A 22,772-nucleotide genomic window follows, 5' to 3' on the forward strand; every position below is an offset into this window, starting at 1 on the left:
AAGTTCCAGTCATTTGGCCCCCGATACCCCTGATACACACACACACACACACACACCCTAAAATGTCCCTTCCCCCCACAAAAAAAAAGTCAGCTGGTGTTAGCAGGAAGGTGCTTCTGGCCCCTTGAGTGCCCCAAATTGTCTAGTGCAATACCCAATTTCATGGCCAAATCTTTGAGAGTACATCCATTGTATTGTTAAGTTCTATTTGTAAGTAAACTGTGAAACTGTTAAAAACAATAAAGAAAGAAATACAGAAATAAAGAAATTCCACAGGACTAAGAAGAATCATCATTGTCACTTCTGTGCAATATATAATTATTTGCGTGACTTGGCTCGTAGGGTTCAACCAATGTTAAAAACTTTTATAGGTAATGTAGGTAGTGGTGATATGATTGGATCACCAAAAATATCTCTGAGATACATATCCCAAACCCGTATTGACTAATTCTCTTGATTCATCAAGTGAACCTTAGTATTTAAGTAGTGATATTCTTTCTATTTACAATACTGACTAAATAAAATCTCATTTAAAATTGCATGAAAATATTTGGATATGTGTTGGACACCAAAAATTTATGTAGTTAAAAGAATTTTACGGAATTCTTAAATAATTATGTACCTAGAACTGGAGTACATGGTGAAAAATTATCTTTGTTCTAGAACTACTTCAAGATATTTTCAAAAGAGTTTGAAAGTAGAGAATGTGATATTAGAACATTTTGTGTATGGGAACTTATCATTAAATATTCTAAATCATGGTGTCTAAACTTAAAAAAGATTTTAGATGTTCAGAAAAGAGAAAAAAGGGTTTGTGTTTTCATTTAATAATTGCAAAAGTATTTAAATTTCTTAAACTGAAAAAATAATATTTATCCATTCATTAAACTTTTCAAAATATTTGGTTAGTTTGTTTTAGGGTAATACTTAGTACACAGGTCCTCAAGGGCAACTCCTGTCTCACTTCTTGTGGTGCTAGTGAACAAACCTGGGGCTTCTGCATATTAGCCATATGCTCCAATCTTTTAAGCTCTTTCCCCAACATGTTCATGTGTCCTCCTCTCCATTTATCTCTAGTTTCCCATTATGTTACTCTATAGTTCACAAATGATGCTTGGAGGGCTCACTCCAGATAGGAGATGCGTGCTGAAAGTAGATTGTGGACCAAACATGATGGCCACTTAGTATCTGTATTGCAAACTATAACACCGAAAAGGATCGAGAGAGAGTAAAAGGGAATTTGTCTGCCACAGAGTTGGGGAGGTGGGGCGGGCAGCTGGGGTAGGGGTGGTGGGAGGAATACTGGGAACATAGTTGGTGGAGAATTGGCACTGGTGGAGGGATGGGTACTCGATCATTGCATGATTGAAACCTAATCACGAAGGTTTGTAAGTCTGTAACTATCTCCATGGTGATTCATTAAAAAAAAAGTTATGTGTCACCTGCAAATTCAGAAATCAAACAAAGCAACCTTAATTGCAACACCAAGGAAAGCCAAGCAAACACATCACATGTGTTATCAGTATATGTGAATCATAGAAAAGGAGACACATTATTAAGATATAACTTTTAGTCTATTTGAGACTCTATTATCACTATTATTTTCTCGATTTCTTACCTTTGACTCATAAAGTCCTGCAGTAGGAAGGTTTTTATAACTTTTCCCTTAAAACTACTTTATGTCCTAGGCTAGGGATCATTAATAAGTGTTAAACAATAATGATAGCATTTATAAAGTTTAATATTATATCCAACAGTGTATTGGATTCTGAAGGCATGCCAAAATTATGGTCTCACCAGTTTACAGAGATATGGAGTAGGGAAGGGAGATTAGATGTTTTTCAGTACTAGAGTACATGCCTTGTTGGTGTGAGGCCCTGAATTTGAGCCCTGCACTCACAAAAAAAAATTAACAGTAAAATAATTACATTGTTCCAAAGTGGGTGCCAGAGAAATATACTAGTAAAAGAAAACATTTGTGTAGAAAGTTTCCATTTTTTTCCCAGTACTAGTTTGAAATTGTGTGAGGAACACATTTTCTGAACTATAAGGCTAATTGTGAAGAAAAAAAGATCAGAAAAGAAAATCAGGGCATAAATTCCCAGAAGATGTTGAACTAGGAAAATGTAAGACTATTGGAGAAATAAAATATGAGAAATATATAGATTCAGAAATAATTTAGAATATTTTTCATGTGTCTCTGTATGCATGTTTCTGTGGCTTCAAATTTGACTAGATTTTGGTTCTGTTTTTTTTTTTCCAAAATTTTTTCTAAGAGTTGCCCTGGTTGAAAATATTCCTGAAGGCCTTAACTATTCAGAAAATGCACCATTTCACTTACCACTTTTCCAAGGCTGGATGAATTTACTCAGCATGGCGAAAAAGTCTGTTGACATAGTGTCTTCCCATTGGGATCTCAACCACAGTCATCCATCAGCATGTCAGGTAAGCTGCATCCTCTCTTTGTGATGATTTTGTTTATGTGCATTTTATATTGCTTGATATTCTTGTCCTCACTTTACAAGCTGAAGCTCATTTTTCAGGCTACTTTCACCCCTAGTATATGTACATCATTATGTGTATGTGCCCTTGTTAATTATGTCACTTAATTCACTCCGACTAGAATAACCAGCTTTTAAGTGCACAATCATGATTAATCTTTGTGTGCAAGAGACTGCATGTAGCTTTGCTATATTGGACAACTTCAAAGGATAACATTCATACGGTGGTCTTTGATGGAACACACCAGAATTTTGCTTTGCACAACCTGCATATTTATAGTTATAATTCCATATTTGCTTGTAGAGGTATTTGTTTGATTACCTAGTAGCATAATTTGCCTCTAGGAGAAAGTCAACCAACTTAACTTATCATTATTATTTTTTAAATTTTTATTAGTGAATCACCGTGAGGTACAGTTACAGACTTACAAACTTTTGTGCATGCATTTCAGTCATACAATGCTCAGTACCCATCCTTCCATCAGTGCCCATTCTCCACCACCAATGATCCCAGTGTGCCTCCTCTCACCCCCACCTTATCCCTCACACTCCACCCCACTTCTGTGGCAGGGCATACCCTTGTGCTCTCACTCTCTCTCTCATTTTGGGTGAACTTAACTTATTTTTAAGAGTGGAGTAAATCTTCAAAGTATGTAGCATATTACTATTATAATTATTATTTTGTTTTGGTGTCTTACCCAGCAGTGTTTGGGGCTTATACACTGTTCTGTGCTCCAAGGATCTTTCCTAGGCAGTGCTTGGGGGACATATGTGGTCAGGGATAGAATGAGGGTACTTACTCTTTCACCCCATAAAGTTGTATATTCATAACTATCACATTTGAGCTAATAGGGGAAGAATGTTCTAATTACAAACTAACATTTAGAAAATTGACTAAATGGTTCAAATGATTTCTGAATGAAATGTCCTGTAGATAAGAAAAGCATTCCAATTATTTTCCATTATATTTTTTCCTTTATATTGATGTGAACCATGATAGTGTAGAAAGAGCTACCCAGGCTATTGAAAATCACTGATACATAAATTCTCTGTATGGGCTAAGAAAAATTAATTTTGTCTTTTTAAATACACAGAATATGTTGGCATTAAACCTATAATCACTGCCTTTCGTGATTAGTACGTTAGTGATTAGTACTTTAAAACTATTACTAAATATAGATTTAAAGTCAAAGGAGATCAGAAAATAGATGAAGACAAACCCCAGTGATAACAAAACCAAATTACATACATTTTTAACACAGAAACAAGGGTCTTTATTGCAGCATTATTTGGAACACAAAAACTTATTGTTATGACTGCCTAGCAATAATAAGGACATTTTTAGGTACTGATACATTCAGGAATTTATATTATAAAGTGTTTCCAAAACTCTTAGGTTTGGACTTTGTAACACAGGAAGTACAAATAAAGAAAACTATTTCTGCTAATTTGGATGTATGTTAGAGATACTGAACACATTGTAAATACTTTTTTTTTTTTTTTTTGCTTTTTGGGTCACACCCAGCAATGCTCAGGGGTTACTCCTGGCTCTGCACTCAGGAATTACTCCTGGCGGTGCTTGGGGGACCATATGGGATGCCGGGGATCAAACCTGGGTCGGCTGCGTGCAAGGCAAACGCCCTACCCGCTGTGCTATCGCTCCGACCCCACACATTGTAAATACATTTTAAATTATATTCTTCATCTTTCTGCCTCTACTGTGTTTGACAATGTGTTATAGATATTTGTTGTAACATATATTTTCCTAAAACTTAGTCGTTTAAAAATAATTATTATTTATTTATGCATTATCCTGGTCAGAGTTTGACAGAAAGAACACAACTCTAATGAACACAATGTTGGCTGAGGTGACTTATCTGACACAGACTCTCCGCTCATATCTAACCTCATGTTAACCTTAAACGACTTTACTTTACTGCTTTGACTTATTAAGTGAAGTAGTTCAAATTGTTTACATGGTGGTTTTACCTTTAAGGAACAAAAGCAGAAACTAGGAGGCTTCCTAAGACATTGAGCTCTGGAATTCCAGAAGGTTGCTGTTATTCTACTAGCCAAAAGCAAGTCACAGTCTAAAATGGGAGCAGGAGTATCCATATAGAAATGAAAATTGCTGGCCTTGGAAATGATATACCATAGTTCTCTTTAATGCTGCCGTCTACATCTCTTCTCCATACAAAATCTGAAGGCTCTAAGTTCAGGATTGCTTTTTTGCATAGTTCTGGGTCCAGGTGAGTCTTCTCATGTCTACTTTAGGTGACTTAAACACAGTCCCAACATAAAATGATGAGACAGGGATAATATCACTATAATAGATATTGCTATTATATTTATTATATCTAAGAGGGGAAAATGAAAAATACATGAGTTCTGAGACCATAACAATGCTTAAGTCCAGTCAAGCACATGTCACTAGCTTTCCAACATACAAGGAGAAAAAAGGAATATTTCTATACTAGAATCTAGTTCAGCTCCTATGTAGCACTTTCCTAGTCCTAATAAATTATTTTTTTCACCTCTGTGTCCTCTCTTGTTTAATAAAGTGATTTTCCATAAGTCCTTAATTTTTGAAACTTATTTATTTTCTTTTTCTTTTAGTTAGGTAATATTGGTTGTAAAACACTCCAGATTTTCAGCAACTGTATCATACGACACTAAAGAAGATATCATACATTTTCTTAGCTTCCTGCCAGTAGAATTTTGAAGCTCCTGACTTCTTCTCATTTAAAGATACTTCTGTTCTTTTAAGGCCTAAAATGGTACAACTAAAAACATAACCAAGCTTCCTGAGTATCTAATTGTATACCACTATATTAGAAAAATGTCATAGCTACAGATAGCTAATTTGCACATGGGTCTTTCTTTCCTTTGATATGTGACTCGTGGTGCTCTGGGACTTCCTCCTATACACTGTTTAGAGCCTTTTTAATCTAGGTGTGTGGAAACATGAGGCCCCCACCAGCCTTGGTGTTTCAGAGATTCCAACAAGGAACTCACAGCCACAACTTCAATTTCATATTTACACCAAAGTCATTTCTTGAGAACTATTTATAGACAGGGTCTGTAAAACAAACAAAATCTCCCGTTTCTAACAATGAGTGAATAAGGAAATTGTGCTTGGGTCATAGAAATAGTGCAGTGGACTGGGACCATGACTGATCTGGTCTTGGTCCCTGGTACTTTGAAGCACTATCAGAAGTGATCCCTGAGCTCAGAGCCAGATGTAAGCCCTCGACACTGCAAAGTGTAATCACAAGCCCCCCAAAGAAAAGATATTGTAGTTTATATACATAATGGAATATTTCTCAGGTATAAGAAAAATAACGAGGGGCTGGAGTGATAGTACAGCGGGTAGGGCATTTGCCTTGCATGTGGCTGACCCGGGTTCAATTCGCAGCATCCCATATGGTCCCCTGAGCACTGCCAGGGGTAACTCCTAAGTGCAGAGCCAGGAGTGACACCTGTGAATCACCAGGTGTGACCCAAAAAGCAAAAAAAAAAAAAAAAGAAGAAAAATAATGAAATCTTTCATATTGCTATTGTCACAGGGAGAGAAAGAGAAAGTAATGTGTTAAGCAAAAGAAGTCAGAAAAAGAAAAGCAAATTACAGATGGTCATAGATGGTATATAAAGAAACAAAGCAAAGAGATGGAATCAAAATTTCCCCAGGAGTCCAGTGGAAATCTACTTTATTTAAGCAAACAAATAGAAAACACCCACCACCATCCCCAGTTGCACTCAATGCTACCACTCCTACACAAACCCTCAAACACCCTGACCAATAAAACAAACATAAGCTCTGTATCAGAGCTGGGGTGGGAAATAAGATGGGAACTAGAGACAGTGGTGGAGGAATATTAGCTCTTTGGTTGTGAGTGTTATGCAGTGACATTGTACACTTGAAGTACAAATATTAATATGTTGTAATCTATATTCCCACAATAATAATAAGAATATTTTTCCAAGTTGGCTGTTATGTTCCCTACATTTTCGATAAATTCTATGTGAAAAAAAGACCAATTCTCTCTTTAATTCATCCGTTTGTCCTTAATAAATATAATTGTATATTGTAATGAATGTAATGTGATGTATGTAATGAATGCATATGTAATGAATGAATGTATATTTTAATGAATGTAATGTATGTAATGAATCACTGTATCACTGTATGCGTTGTTCATCAATTTGCTTGAGTGGGCGCCAATAACGTCTCCATTCGTCTTAGCCCTGAGATTTTAGCAGCCTCTCTTTACTCATCCTTTTCAATAGTGCCACATCGGAGGCTCTTTCAGGGTCAGGGGAATGAGACCCATCATTGTTACTGTTTTTGGCATATCAAGTATGCCACGGGGAACTTGCCAGGCTCTGCCATGTGGGCAGGATACTCTCGGTAGCTTGCCAGTTTCTCCAAGAGGGAGAACTAGACAATAAGAGGTCTCAAACTTCCAGGAGCTTTGTTTTATAGTCTTCTGGATGTTGGCCATTGATGGGATTACACGGTGCTGGGGGCAGTTTGTAGGTGTGACTACCTAGCTACTGAAAATCGGGGGTCTCGGTGGAGGAGGCCCAGTCCTGATCTGAGCAGGCTTGGAGATCTCAGCCACAGGCCCCGTACACCTGGGTTCCTCTGCCAGTTCCTTCATGCATGAGGCTCATCCGAGCATGTGGAAAGTGGCCTTGAGCATGGCTGTGGCTGGGTTCTGGAGGTCTTTGGCTGCCGGGGCTCTGCTCGGGGAGGGAAACGCAACCTGCCCAACTCTGAGGGGCCCTGGTAAAGACTGCCAGGCGCGGGGGCAGGAGACTCTGCAATGTAATGAATGTAATTATATTGTCTACACTTTTAATAATCCTCTTGAGTAATCTCACGAGAAACTCATAAATCTAATAGCCATATTTTCTATCTTCCACTTTAGAGCAGCTATTAGGGTTGCCAGACATGACATAATTACTTACTCAAGGTTTCAAAACAATTTTTTTTACTGTTGTTCCAGCCTTGAGTAACAGTATGAGATTCCTGTCTCCACAACCACCCGGTCTCAAAGGTAATGGTACTTACTTTAAGTTTTTGCTACAGAATTTTCTATTTCAGTTATTAATGGTAGTAAAGCCAAAAACTCCCAGAAAATTGAGCTTTTCACTTTCTGGAAATGACATGACTATTGCTGGATTAACGCAGCAATAGGCAGAAACCCCAGATTGAACTATCTTTCCTATTACTTCTCATCATTATATGTTAGGAGTGTGTTGGAGGTTGGTTTCCAGTGTAATAGGCCTGCCCAAGAGAGCTCACTACTGCCTCTTGTTCTCTCCAAAAAGCAGGGTTCTTTGCAGTTTAAAACCAACTGACTCAGGCCAGAGCAATAGTACAGTGGGTAGAGTGTTTGCCTTGCACGCAGCTGACCTGGAGGCGGTCCCTGGTATCCCATTTGGTCCCCTGAGCACCGCTAGGAGTGATTCCTAAGTGCAGAGCCAGGAGTAATTCTCGAGCATTGCCACGTGTGACCCAAGAAGCCTAAAAAATAAAACCATCTGACTCCCTATATTTGAGCCTAATTTCGTTTTGGTTCTTTTGCAAGGCGAGAGCTAATTTGCAGGTCTGGAAGAGATGTATCTACTCTGGGAACTAAATGGATTCAAGCAAGCTCCAAAATTCACCATATGTTTATAGAATTTAAGTGTCGATTAATGAAGACTACTGAGGAAAATTCCACTATAAGGAGTTGTGATTGACAAAGACTTATCTAATTCCTAATTGGGCAAAATTCCTAATTTACCAAAGACTTTACCTAGTTTATTGGGTAAAATCCAAAATTTAATATAAGAAATCAAATAAAAAATGAATGAGGTGCAGATAAAGATCTATTGATATGAAATTAACTAGGTGCTCATCTTTTAAATTAATTTTCATTTATCATGCTTACCAAATAACGAGAGGTCATCCTTTTTTAATTTTGAAAAAAATTTAATTTAGAATTATTTTTCTAACTTAAAATATTTGAAAATTCACTAATCTAGGAGGTCATATTTTAATATATAAGCTAGGATACTATTTCTGCACAGTATATAGTTGGTAGGTCTTAGTTTTAGGCCAACAGAAATAATTGAGAAATCAGAGAGATAGCACAATAGGTAAGGTTGTTTGCCTTGAGTGTGGTCAACCCCATTTTGTATTCCTATTTCCATACATAACACCACAAAAGGGGTTAGTTCTTTAGCTGTTTTTAATTCCTTTGTGGTTTTTATTTTTATTTTTGTATTCTGTGTTATTTTTCTTTACCATACCTCCTGGTATTGAGGGATAACTCCTGATTTGGTGTCCAGGGATCATTGCCGGTGGTGCTCAGAGGACTCTACGTAGTGCCTAGCATTGACCCAGTTTGGCTATATACAGGGCAAGCAGTTTGCTTCTGTGATATCTCTCCAGCCCTTGATGTTTGTGTTCTTTAAGTTGAAGTTCCATATAATAAGGTGATCTCACTTTGATGTTGGTGGAATACAGTTAACATTTGGAGCAAATACAATCTCCTGAGAATTAGTGGGATACACATTATATATAATCCAAACAACTGCACCTACATGCAATCACATCTCCAGATCCTGTCTTAAAACTTGCTCTCTTCTTTCTTAAAAAGTATTTCTAGGAACCAGAGTGATAGTGCAGATGATAGTGTGCTTGCCTTGCGTGCAACTGACCCACTTTAGATCACCAAGCCCTGTCTGGAGTAACCTATGAGCACAGAGCCAGGAGTCAGTCCTGAGCACCACTTGGTGTGGCCTGAAAACAAAAATAAACAAAAACAAAAACAAAAAGGATCTCTAATTGGACCTAAATAGAGGTTGACCTATATATAGTACAAGGGCGCTTTTTGGCGGGGTCAGGGGTGTTGGGCCACATCCAGTAATTCTCATGGTTTATTCCTGGGTCTGCACTCAGAGTGCAGAATCCTGGTGGTTCTTGGAAACCATATGGAATGCTGGGTAGCGAATCCAGGTCAGCCGCATGCAAGGTGAGCACCCTACCTCCAGGTCCTGTACAAGGGCTTTTATTTTACCAATTTGTAAGCCTCTTTGTTATGTTTCAGTCACAGTGTCCTTATATCAGTAAATGGTACAATTAGTGTTTTTTGTTATCACTCTATATTTCAAACTACAATTCCCTCATCCTCACCCATCTGACTGAAGCTTGCATTCAGGTAGTCAGCTATGGTTGACTGGAAATACACTGCTTATTCCCAGCCCCCATCATCTTACTAACTCTACATCTTTTAAGACTTCCCAAATTAACTTTTTCTTTCTTTCCTATCCCTGATGTCCAAAGGTGGGTCCATATTTGCTCTCAAAGCCTACTGAAGACTCTAATTAATTAATCATGTAAACAGTTGTATATGCTTTGCAGCAGAGAAGAATTTTGGAATCTAAAAGAATTTTTGCAATGCCACTCCCATGTAAAAGACTAATGAAAGTCGCCAATAATCTTGCAGCCTGATTATGGTTTATTTAATAATATATTATTTTGTTGGGCTGGAGCGATAGTGCAGCGGGTAGGGCGTTCACCTTGCATGTGGCCGACCTGGGTTCAATTCCTCCGCCCCTCTCGGAGAGCCTGGCAAGCTCCTTAGAGTATCTCGCCTGCACAGCAGAGCCTGGCAAGCTCCCCGTGGCGTATTCAATATGTCAAAAAACAGTAAAAACAAGTCTCACGATGGAGACGTTACTGGTGCCTACTCGAGCAAATCAGTGAGCAATGGAATGACAGTGATGATGACAGTGATTATTTTGTTACAGAATGTTTTGGAGTCGAATGAATTCAGAGAAGCTATTGGTTTCAATTCTACTTGAAAGGAAATGAGAATAGTGGATACTGGATCCTTTAAATAATTCTCTGATCCTATTGAAATGAGAAGGTTGGAGCACAAAAGCCCAAGAAAGCAGAATCTGATACATAATGAAACATATGCATATCGTCTTTTGTTTTTGTTTTATTTTGTGGTGCAGGGAATTGAATCTAGGGCCTCAGACACGGAAGGTGAGCACTCTACTGCTGGGCTACATCGCTGGACTAAGCATTCTTTTAGGGTTTCGTTTGTTTAGTTTTGGTGATGCACTCAGTAGTATTACCCAAATTAGTGTTCATGGGTTGTTTTTGGAGGTGCTGAGGGACTACATCATGCTGGAGATTAAATATATGCAAAATATGTGACAGTTCATTAAGCCATATCCCTGACCTCATAGCCTTTGTTTTGATGTAGACCTAAATGGATTGCTCAGGCTCCTGCTATATTATTTAGCATACTTCCTATAATTTATTTTGTGTTTCCAATGGGAATATTGAAAATTAGAGATCATTGTCAAGAGAAAATTAAAAATATATATTCTTTGAAAATGTTATTATAATACTAATACTAATTATTCATTGTTTTGTCTCAGTTTTATGTTGGTTATTTTATTTTCAATTCCTGAATAAAATTTATGGGTTCAGTTTTGGTTTTTTTTTTTTTTTTATTTTTGAGTCACACCCAGCGATGCCTAGGGGTTACTCCTGGTTCTGCACTGAGTAATTACTCTTGGTGGTGCTTGGGGAAAATTTATGGGATTCTGGAGATCGAATCCAAAGCAAATGCCCTGCCTGCTGTACTATCGCCTCAGCCCCTCGTAGGTTAGTTTAGTGGTTGTGGATTTACTGGGCAAGTGCAGAAATTCTCCAATCCTTCATTTCTTCATCTATAAAATAGATGATGAGGTATGTTTTGTATGACTGCTTATAAATTTGACTGGATAATATTTGTAAAACAAGGAATAATGGGACTCAAAACAGTTTCTATTTTAACTTTTTTTCTAGTGTAGGGCATTTACTTTTAAATTTAATAGTCCTAAAGGGGTAGGTGGGGAGGGGTTTTGGAGCTGGGGCCTCGCTTCCCCTCCTCCCCCTTCCCCTGCTCCCCATCCCTGGGGCCATTTGTTAAAAAAGAATAATAAAAGGATTAAAAAAAATTAATAGTCCTACTTTTTTCTAATAATGTTGAGATGTCTGTCAAGAGAATTTAAAAATACCACAAATATTAACATAATATTCTTTAGCTGAACAAAGGGAAAAGAAAAGTGTGCATTTATCAGTTGGATTCTCTCCTTATACCACTATGGAAGTTTTCACCGTGACCTCAAATTGTATTCTAGGAAGATTTTAAAATGTAGTGCCACTTAGACCCAACTCAGACTAGTTAAAATATTTGTAAAGGGTTTTCAACTTTTGACATTTCTTAATAACTAATGTGGGGAATCAATTTAGCCACTAAGATCAATACTGCTTTAAGCCATTCCAGTATAATAAATAATCCTTGACATTTATAGATTTCAAGAGGCCAGGTTAGTATTTCACCCAGTTAATCAACCTACTTTTATCTGATTCTGCTTAATTTTGTTTATTCCAATTATTCTCTCATAGTTGATGAAAGAGGGTAGCAACTTGTATTTGAAATTTTGTACTGTTAGACTTTAGGCCTATGTTATATTTATTTTTATATAATTATCTACTGCATTGCCAAAAAGAGGAAGGAGCACAATGATTGTTTATGCAATTAAAACATTATTCCAGCAAAACTCTTAATGCAGTGTTACATGAAAATATCATAAGCTTATAGAGTCTCCCTTTCTTTTAAAAAGTATCTTTTTTCCTATTCCACAAGCTCAACACTTATCAAATGTTAAAAAAAGATCATTTTCCTTTTGAATTGGGGTAAGAAAATTATTTTGAATGTTTTCATTTCTCCTGTCTGTAATCCTAATTATAGTTCTGATTGCTTTCCAATATATTTCCTAAGGAAAAAATCATTCTGATAACAACACATAAGAGCTATGCTTGGCAAAAATTTAACCTCTTTAAATCTAATCGCATTTATGATTAATGACTCCAAAACACTTTTGTAATTATTTGGACTAATGGACTAAGTTATCTTAGTTTTTTAAAATCTGTATTCTTAATGTTTTTTCTATAGATTCTCATATTTGCATTCACTAGTTCCCTGGAATCTATTCAGATACTTTCTCAAAATAGGGAACTGGGACCAGGGTGATAACTCAAAGGGCTAAGGACAATGCCTTCCATGCTCAAAGTCCAAAATCTATACCTAGCACCAAATGACCACCTCGACCTACTCTGTTCACAGTGTCATATCACCACCCAAGCACTGTGTCTAGCCCATGTCTACATGAATGTATATTCCTGGGAATGGTTGAGAAGCTCAAGGAGAGAAGTGTGCTGGCAGTAAAACTCGAACTGTAACCCAGGATCTGTACCAACATGTGGCCCATCCTCCCCCAGGTACACCTAAGGGGGGTGCATAATGAGAGATGACAGTGAAGAAAGAGGCCCCCTCTACAGTCTTAGATGCCCAGGCGAGAGGGGATGCCTGCCTCCTTAGAAGTGCTCTAGCAGTGGGACCCAAACTGTAACCCAGGATCTGTACCAAGGCATGGACCCTCCTACCCCAGGCACAACAGCGGCATGGGGCATGGCCTTCAGGTTGGCAGCCTCTCACACAGCAACCAGTTAATTTCCCCCTCTCATAGTGCATTGGACCCATATCTCAGTCTCCTTTACCAAACTCTTACGAGGTCAGCCTTGCTACCCCAACCACTTTAGGCCAATGGTCCACTAGCCTATTCAAATCAAAATACCCCTAAAACTCACCACTAACAGGGTACCAGCTAAAAGAGACACCAATAAATATACCCCAAGAGACACCAATAAATATACTCCAAGACTGTAGCACTGTAGCACTGTCGTCCCGTTGCTCATCAATTTGCTCAAGTGGGCACCAGTAACGTCTCCATTGTGAGACTTGTTGTTACTGTTTTTGGCATATTGAATAGCCACCGGTAGCTTGCCAGGTTCTGCCGTGCAGGTGGGATACTCGTGGTAGCTTGCTGGGCTCTCTGAGAGGGATGGAGGAATCGAACTCAGGTTGGCCGCATGCAAGACAAACACCCTACCCGCTGTGCTCTCACTCCAGCCCCTACCATATTCTAATAATGGTGAACACAAGACTGTACAAACCCAATCTAAAATAGTAAATCCCTTGAATCAGCACTAGAGGCCCCACACAAGTCACACAACACCAAAGGTAAAATCCTTGGAGGGGAAAGAGGAGATCACCATTAACTGAGCTTATCCAAGGTCCTCCCTGGCAGTGGGAAGGGGACAGACAGTGAAGTGGAATGATCCACCTCCATCTGACTACAGCATCATGGGAAAACTGTGAAGATCCTCACCATGAGGAGTGAATGAAGAAAGGAGCCCTGAAGCCTCAAAAGGGAGTACCCGCATATACAAATACAATAAAATACAGGAATAAATGAGAGCAGAAATAAAGCTGCAAACGGAAGTGTCACTAATAAAAAAATTCAGTAGATGAAATTAAAAAAAAAACTCAGTGGATGCCCTCAATAGTAAATGATAACAGCCAAGGACAGAATCAGTGAGCTTGAACATGAACTACTGAAAGCATCCAAGCAACAACAGAAGATGGAAAAAGATCTCAAAATAGCTCAAGGGCAAAAAGAGACCTAGGGGAAGTATTTAGGAGTAACAACATAAGAATCATAGCAGTACCAGAAGGACAGGGAGGAAACTCCAATGAAGTAGTAACATCTAAAGATATCATTGCTGAGACGTTCCCAGAGCTGGAGAATACAGGCATCCAGCTAAAAGAGATCCTAATAAAAAGACTCCAAGACATCATAATCAGAATGAATGAATACCACAGATAGTAACACAGTACTACAAGGAGCAAAGTCAAAGAAGGAAATCACATACAAAGGAGCATAACTTAGATTTACAGCAGGCTTATCAGAAAAAACTATCCTGGCCCGAGGAGTAGTGGGATATAGTGAAAACACTCAATGAAATGAAAGCCTCACCAAGAATATTTTATCCAGTTAAAACTCTCAGACTCGAAGGAACGGTACAAAACCTCATGGACAAACAACAGCTCAGGAACTTCATACACTCAAAACCAATCTTGAAAGAAGGACTGAAGGGGCTACTGTACAACAATACAACACTCAAACAGAACAAACATCTACATAAAGATGCCACAAAACCCCATGACAATAATCTATCTCAATATCAATGGTCTAAATGCACCAATTAAGAGATACAGAATTGCAAACTGGATTGAAATACTGAATCCAATATCCTGCTGCTTATAAGAAAAGCATTTGAACAGTCAAGGCAAACACAGACTCAAAGTAAGGTTGGAAAGCAATTTTCAAGTAAGCAACTCCTTAAAAAATAAAGACTGGTGGGCCATACCATTATCTGACAACATAGATTTCAGGCTGAAAAAAATTAGAATGGGCAGCAAAGGTCATTTTTTAAATAATTATGGGATATGGATATCAGGAAGAAATTGCACTCCCAAACAATATGCACCCACTGAAGGGCAGCCAAACACTCAATACAACTATTAATAGACTTCAAAGAGGATATTGATAGCAACACAATAGTAGTTGTAGAATTCAACACCACCTTGTCACCTCTTGATAGATGACTGAGAGTAAAACTCAGCAAGAAAATAATCTTTGAAGGAAGAAATGAAAGACAGAAGGCTAGTACATATGGACAGGACTTTTCAACGCCCAAAAACCGAATACACATTCTTTTCCAGTGCACATGGAATATCTTTCAAGATAGACCACATGCTGGGCCACAAAACATATCTTCATAAAATCAGGGATATACAAAATGTATCAACTCACTTTTCACCACGATGAACTGAAAATAGAAGTTAATTACACACAGAAATGGAGAATCAAATCAAACATCTGGAACTTAGACAGCTCAATGCTGAACAATCAGTGGGTTACAGAGGAAATCAAGGAAGAAATCAAATGATACCTGGAAACAAATGAGAATGAGGAAACGAGCTATTGGAACTTTGAGACATAGCTAACAGTGTTATGGGAGAAATTTATAGCTCTGCAGGTATTTCTCAGGAAGGAACAAGGGAACCACATAAAAATAACTTTACTTCACACCTTAAGTTCCTAGGTAATGACCTAATGAAAAGAAGCCCAAGCAAAGCAGGAGAAAAAAAACTTAGAGCAGAAATAAACAAGCTGGAATCCCCAAAAACAATCCAAAACATCAATGAAACCAAGAGCTGGTTCTTTGGAAAAATAAACAAGAATGATATACCACTAGCAAGACTCACAAAGAAAGAGAGAGAGAACCCTAATAAACTGAATCAGAAATTAAAAGGGGTCATCAGAACACAAACCACAGAAATTCAAAAGATCATCAGAGGTTACTTTGAGAGAGTGTATGCCATGAAGCAAGAGAACCTAGAAGAAATGGATAAATTACTAGGATCCTGTAACTTTCCAAGGCTGAACCAAGAAGACTTTGAATACCTGAGTAGACCTATCACTATCAAAGAAATTGAAATGATAATAAAAATGTCTTCCCCAAAGCAAAGGCTCAGGTCCAGATGGATTCACTGGTGAATTCTTCCAAACCTTTAAAGAGAACCTACTGCCAATCCTTTTCGAGCTTTTCCAGTAATTGAAGAAACAGAAACACTCCCAAACAGTTTGTATGAGGCATATATCACCCTGATATCAAAAACTGAGAGAGACAACACACAAAAAAGTTACAAGCAGATACCCTTGTTGAACACAGATGTGCAAAGATTCTCAACAAAATATTAGCAAATAGAACTAATGACTCATTGAAAAGATCATACAGCATGACCAGGTAGGATACATCTCAGGGATGCAAGGATGGTTTTGCACTCACAAGTTAAGCAACATAGTTTATCGTTTCAATAAAAGAAAAGGTAAAACTATATGATCATATCAATAGATGCAGAGAAAGCATTTGACAAGATACAGGACCCATTTATGATGAAAACTCTCAGCTAAGTGGGAATTGAAGGAACTTTCCTCAATATAGTTAAAGCCATCTACCACAAACCCATGACAAGCATTATTCTCAATGGGCAAAAACGGGCCTCATTCCCCTGACCCTGAAAGAGCCCCCAATATGGCAGTGTTGGGAAGGACAAGTAAGGAGAGGCTGCTAAAACGGTTTGATGTCTTCGTGTTCCTGGAGCGAGCCGATGCCATTAGGCTACACTAGCATGCGACAGAGATGAATGAAGATGTTACTGGCGCCTGCTCGAGCAAATCGATGAGCAATGGGACGACAAGTGATACAGGTAATACAGGGCAAAACCTAATAGCCTACCCTCAAAGGTTAGGGACAAGACAGGGATTCCTACTTTCGCCACTTCTATTCAATATAGTACTGGACGTATTTGCCATAGCAATTAGGCAAGATAAAGATATCAAAGGCCTCCAGATAGGAAAGGAAGTCAAGCTGCCAGTATTTTCAGATGGTATGATACTATACTTAGAGTACCTTAAAGCCTTTACCAAGAAGTTTCTAGTAACAATAGATTTTTTTTTTTGTATAGTAAAGTGGCAAGGTAAAAATCAATTCCCCAAAGTCCATGGTTTTCCTATAAGCAAATAATGAAAGAGAAGAAAGTGTATTAAAAAGCAATCCAATTCACAAATTTGCTTCAGAAAACAAGTAACTCAAAATCGGCTTAATGAAGGTAGTAAAGGACCTGTACAAAAAAACAAAAACAAAAACTAGAAAATGCGACTTCAAGAAATAAAAGAAGAAATAAAGAAATGACATATCCCCTGCTCATGTATTGGGAGAATTAACATTGTCAAATTGGCAATACTTCCCAAAGCATTATACAGATTCAATGTGGTCACTATAAGGATACCCATGACATTTTTCATAAGAATTGATCAAACACTCCTGAAATTCATATGGAACAATATGAATTGTTCCACAAATAGCTAAAGCAATACTTGGAAAAAAAGAAGATGGGAGGCATCACCCTCCCCAACTTCAAACTATACTACCAAGCAGTAGTAATTAAAACAGCATGGCATTGGGATAAAGACATGCGCAGACAAAGGAATAGAGTCAAGAATATTGACATAATCCCTGAAATGTATGATCATTTAACCTTTGATAAGGAAGCAAAAAATATGAGTGGAGAAATTAAAGTCTTTTTAAAAAGTGTTGCTAGCAAAACTGGGTAGATACATGTAAAAAAAATTAAAAATGGACACATACCTCTAATGCAAATGTCAGATCAAAAATGATCAAAGACCTCAACATCAGATCTAAATCAACAAGGTACATGGAAGTAAATGTAGGTGAATTCCTCAACAATGTTGAAGCTAAAGCTATCTTTAAAGACAAAACATCACTGAACAAACAAGTGGAATGAAAGATAAAAAAACATGGGATTGCATGAAACTAAGAAGTTTGTGCACCTCAAAAGAGAAAGTGACCAAGATATAAAGACAGTCTACAGAATGGAAAAGATTGTTCATTCAATGCCCTTCTGGTAAGGGATTAATATCAAAAATATATAAGGGACTGGTTTATCTTTACAAGAAAAATCATCCAACCCCACTAAAAAAGGGGTGAAAAAATGAACAGATACTTTCTCAAAGAAGAGATTCAAAAGGCACATTATAAAAATGCTCTTCACCACCATTCATTAGAGAAGTGGAAATCAGAACAACACTGAGATAGCATCTCACACCACAGAGACTGATGCACTTCCAAAAGAACACGAGCAACCAGTGCTGGCACGGATGTGTGGAAATAGGGACTCTCCTTCATTGTTGGTGGGAATATCAACTGGTTCAGTCTTTTTTGGAAATAATTATGGATATTAAAAATTAGATATTGAGCTCATTTGACCCAGCATTACCACTTTTGGGAATGGGCTCACAACAACACATCAGAAACACCGTGTGCACTCCTCTGCTCACTGGGAACAACCTTAGTGCCAGAGAAGAGACAAATGGATAAAGAAACTATGGCACATCTACACAATGGAATACTATGCAGCATTTAGGAAAAATGAAGTCATGAAATTTGCCTATAAATGGAAGAACATGGAGATTATCATGCTGAAAGATATGAATCAGAAGGAAAGAGCCAGATATAGAATGACTGCATTCATTTTGAGTTTTATATATATATATATATATATATAACAGTATATTAGGAAAGTAGTATCCATGACCTGGAAAAACAGAAGATAGGAGGACAGGCCGGTGTTTGAAATCAACCACAACTATGTGTGGGGCGGAGGGTAGGTAAGATAGAGAAGGGACCAGTATGACTATTAACTGAGAATGATTACAATAGACAACAACTGAGTGTTAAAAGTAGGTAAAGGGATGTTCCTGATAACCTTTCAGTATCTGTATTACAAACCACAATGCCCAAAGACAGAGACAGACAGAGAGAGAAAGTGAAGTGCCTGTCATAGAGGCAGGTTGGGGGTGGAGTGTAGGGTAATGGAGGGGAAACTGAGGACACTGGTGCTGGGAAATGTTCATTGGTGGAGGGATGGGTGTTGGAACACTGTGCCATGAAAACCTAATCATGAACAGTTTTGTAAGGGTCTATGTTGCAGTGATTCAATATGAAGAAGAAAGGAAAATCCTTCTCAGGAACATTGCTTGTGAGACACCCCCCTATCCCAAATGTGGGGTTTTTCTTTTAGAATGCTTTTTATTACTGCAGAGAAAAAGAAGAGAAACAAGATCATTCTTTTGACAAAATTTAAGCAGTTTGATATTTCATTCTTATTTTATTTTCTACTTGTATAAATGAATTTATATCTTAATTTTCAGCTTTCCATTATACCAAAAACAATTTTGCCTCTTTTATTAAAATAATTTATTTATTTTTAATTAGAGAATCACCGTGAGGGTACAGTTACAGATTTATACACTTTTGTGCTTATATTTCCCTCATACAAAGTTCGGGAACCCATCCCTTCACCAGTGCCCATTCTCCACCACCCATAAACCCAGTGTCCCTCCCACTCTCCCCAATCCCATCTCCCCCCCACCCCACCCCTCCACTGTGGCAGGGCATTCCCTTCTGTTCTCTCTCTCTAATTAGCTATTGTGGTTTGCAATAAAGGTGTTGAGTGGCCGCTGTGCTCAGTCTCTAGCCCTCATTCAGCCCGCAACTCCCTTCCTCCACATGGCCTTCGACTACAATGTAGTTGGTGATCGCTTCTCTGAGTTGCCCTTTCCCCGGAACGTGAGGCCAGCCTCGAGCCATGGGGTCAACCTCCTGGTACTTATTTCTACAGTTCTTGGGTATTAGTCTCCCACTCTGATATTCTATATACCATAGATGAGTGCAATCTTTCTATGTCTGTCTCTCTCTTTCTGACTCATTTCACTCAGCATGAAACTTTTCATGCCCATCCACTTAACCACAAAATTCTTGACTTCCTTTTTTCTAACAGCTGCATAGTATTCCATTGTATAGATGCACCAAAGTTTCCTCAACCAGTCATCCATTCTAGGGCATTCGGGTATTTTCCAGATTCTGGCTATTGTAAACAGTGCTGCGATGAACATACATGTGCAGATGTTGTTTCGATTGTACTTTTTTGCCTCTCTGGGATATATTCCCAGCAGTGGTATTGCTGGGTCAAATGGGAATTCAATATCTAATTTTTTGAGAATCGTCCAAATTGTTTTCCAGAAGGGCTGAACCAGTCGGCATTCCCACCAGCAGTGTAGAAGGGTCCCTTTCTCCCCACATCCTCTCCAACAGCGGTTGCTTTTGTTCTTTTGGATGTGTGCTAGTCTCTGTGGTGTGAGGTGGTATCTCATGGTTGTTTTGATCTGCATCTCTCTGATGATTAGTGATGCAGAGCACTTTTTCATGTGCCTTTTGGCCATTCGTATTTCTTCCTTGGTAAAGTTTCTGTTCATTTCTTCGCCCCATTTTTTGATGGGGTTGGATGTTTTCTTCTTGTCGAGTTCAACCAGTGCTTTATATACCATTGATATCAACCCCTTATCTGATGGGTATTGTGTAAATATCCTTTCCCATTCTGTGGATAGTCTTTGGATTCTGGTCACTGTATCTCTTGCGGTGCAGAAGCTTTTTAGTTTAATGTAGTCCCATTTGTTGATCTCTGTTTTTACTAGATTGCTTAGTTCCGTGTCACCTTTGAAGATACCTTTATCTTCAATATCGTGGAGGGTTTCGCCGACCTTGTCTTCAATGTACCTTATGGTTTGTGGTCTAATGTTGAGGTCTTTAATCCATTTTGATCTGACTTTTGTGCATGGTGTCAGGTCAAGGTCTAAACCCATTTTTTTGCATGTGGTTGTCCAGTTGTGCCAGCACCATTTGTTAAAGAGGCTTTCCTTGCTCCACTTCACAGCTCTTGCTCCCTTATCAAAGATTAGATGATCATACATTTGGGGTTGTGTGTAGGGATATTCCACCCTGTTCCATTGGTCTACAGCTCTGCCTTTGTTCCAGTACCATGCTGTTTTAATTGTTACTGCTTTGTAGTAAAGTTTGAGGTTGGGAAGGGTGATGCCTCCCATATCTTTTTCCCAAGAATTGTTTTAGCTATCCTTGGACGTTTGTTATTCCATATGAATTTTAGGATTGCTTGATCCATTTCTTTGAAGAATGTCATGGGTATACTTATAGTGATCGCATTGAATCTGTATAATGCTTTAGGGAGTATTGCCATTTTGACAACATTGATTCTCCCTATCCACGAGCAGGGTATATGTTTCCATTTCCTCATGTCCTCTTTGATTTCATGGAGCGTTTTGTAGTTTTCTTTGTAAAGGTCTTTTACTTCCTTGGTTAAGCTGATTCCGAGGTACTTGATTTTCTGGGGCACGATTGTGAATGGGATTGCTTTTTTCATGTCCCTTTCCTCTGCCTCATTGTTTGCATATATGAAGGCCATGGATTTTTGGGTATTGATTTTGTAGCCTGCAACTTTACTGTATAAGTCTATTGTTTCTAAGAGTTTCTTAGTAGAGGTTTTAGGCTTCTCTAGATATAGTATCATGTCGTCTGCAAATAGTGAGAGTTTGATTTCTTCCTTTCCTATCTGGATGCCCTTAATCTCTTTTTCTTGTCTAATAGCTATCGCAAGTACTTCCAGTACTATATTGAAGAGGAGTGGTGAGAGTGGGCATCCTTGTCTTGTGCCTGATCTCAGAGGAAAGGCCCTTAGTTTTTCCCCGTTGAGGATAATGCTTGCCGTAGGCTTGTGATAGATGGCTTCGACTATCTTGAGGAAAGTTCCTCCAAACCCCATTTTGGCGAGGGTTTTCATCATGAAAGGATGTTGGATCTTGTCAAATGCTTTCTCTGCATCTATTGATATGATCATATGGTTTTTGTCTTTACTTTTGTTGATATGATGGATTATGTTGATTGATTTCCGAATGTTAAACCATCCTTGCATCCCTGGGATGAATCCCACTTGGTCGTGATGTATGATCTTTTTGATGAGTTGTTGGATCCTATTTGCTAGTATTTTGTTGAGGATCTTCGCATCGGTGTTCATCAGGGAAATTGGTCTGTAATTTTCTTTCTTAGTGGTGTCTTTGTTTGCTTTTGGTATTAAGGAGATATGTGCTTCATAGAAACTGTTTGGGAGAGTTCCTTTTTTTTCAATTTCCTGGAAAAGTTTGAGGAAAACAGGCAATAGGTCTTCTTTAAATGTTTGGAAGAATTCGCCAGTGAAACCATCTGGGCCTGGGCTTTTGTTTTTGGGGAGGTTTTTGATTACAGTTTCAATTTCCTTAACATTGATGGGTCTATTCAGGTATTCCAGGTCTTCTTTCTTTAGTGTTGGGAGATTGTAGGAATCAAGGAATCCATCCACTTCTTTTAGGTTCTCCTTTTTTGTGGCGTAAAGACCTTCAAAGTAGTCTCTAATGATCTTTTGAATCTCACTGGTTTCTGTTATGATGTCCCCCTTTTCATTTCTGATTCGATTTATTAGAGTTTTCTCTCTTTCTTTCTTTGTGAGTCTTGCTAGCGGTTTATCAATCTTATTTATTTTCTCAAAGAACCAACTCTTTGTTTCATTGATCTTTCGGATTGTTTTTTTGGTTTCGATGTCATTAATTTCTGCTCTAATTTTTATTATTTCTTTCCTTCGGTCTGGTTTGGAGTCCTTTCTCTGGTCCTTTTCTAAGGTCTTGAGTCGTGAAGTCAAGCTATCTATGTGGGTCCTTTCTTCCTTCCTGAGGAATGCTTGGAGAGCTATAAATTTTCCCCTTAACACAGCTTTAGCTGCGTCCCATAGGTTTTGGTAGCTTGTGTCTTCATTCTCATTTGTTTCTAAGTATCTTTTG

General features: G+C 38.2%; 1 protein-coding gene across 1 annotated transcript in view; it reads left to right on the forward strand.

Annotated features, from left to right (window-relative positions):
• The window catches only part of PLD5 (phospholipase D family member 5), a 393,721-nt gene that overhangs the window by 198,009 nt on the left and 172,940 nt on the right, over positions 1–22,772 (forward strand). The window contains exon 3 of the mRNA XM_004619013.3: positions 2,277–2,445. Coding sequence (XP_004619070.1) covers positions 2,277–2,445 — 169 coding nt within the window. The remainder of the gene's footprint in view (positions 1–2,276; positions 2,446–22,772) is intronic.

The sequence above is a fragment of the Sorex araneus genome, chromosome 9 (genome assembly GCF_027595985.1).
Source record: "Sorex araneus isolate mSorAra2 chromosome 9, mSorAra2.pri, whole genome shotgun sequence".
Classification (NCBI taxonomy): domain Eukaryota; kingdom Metazoa; phylum Chordata; class Mammalia; order Eulipotyphla; family Soricidae; genus Sorex; species Sorex araneus.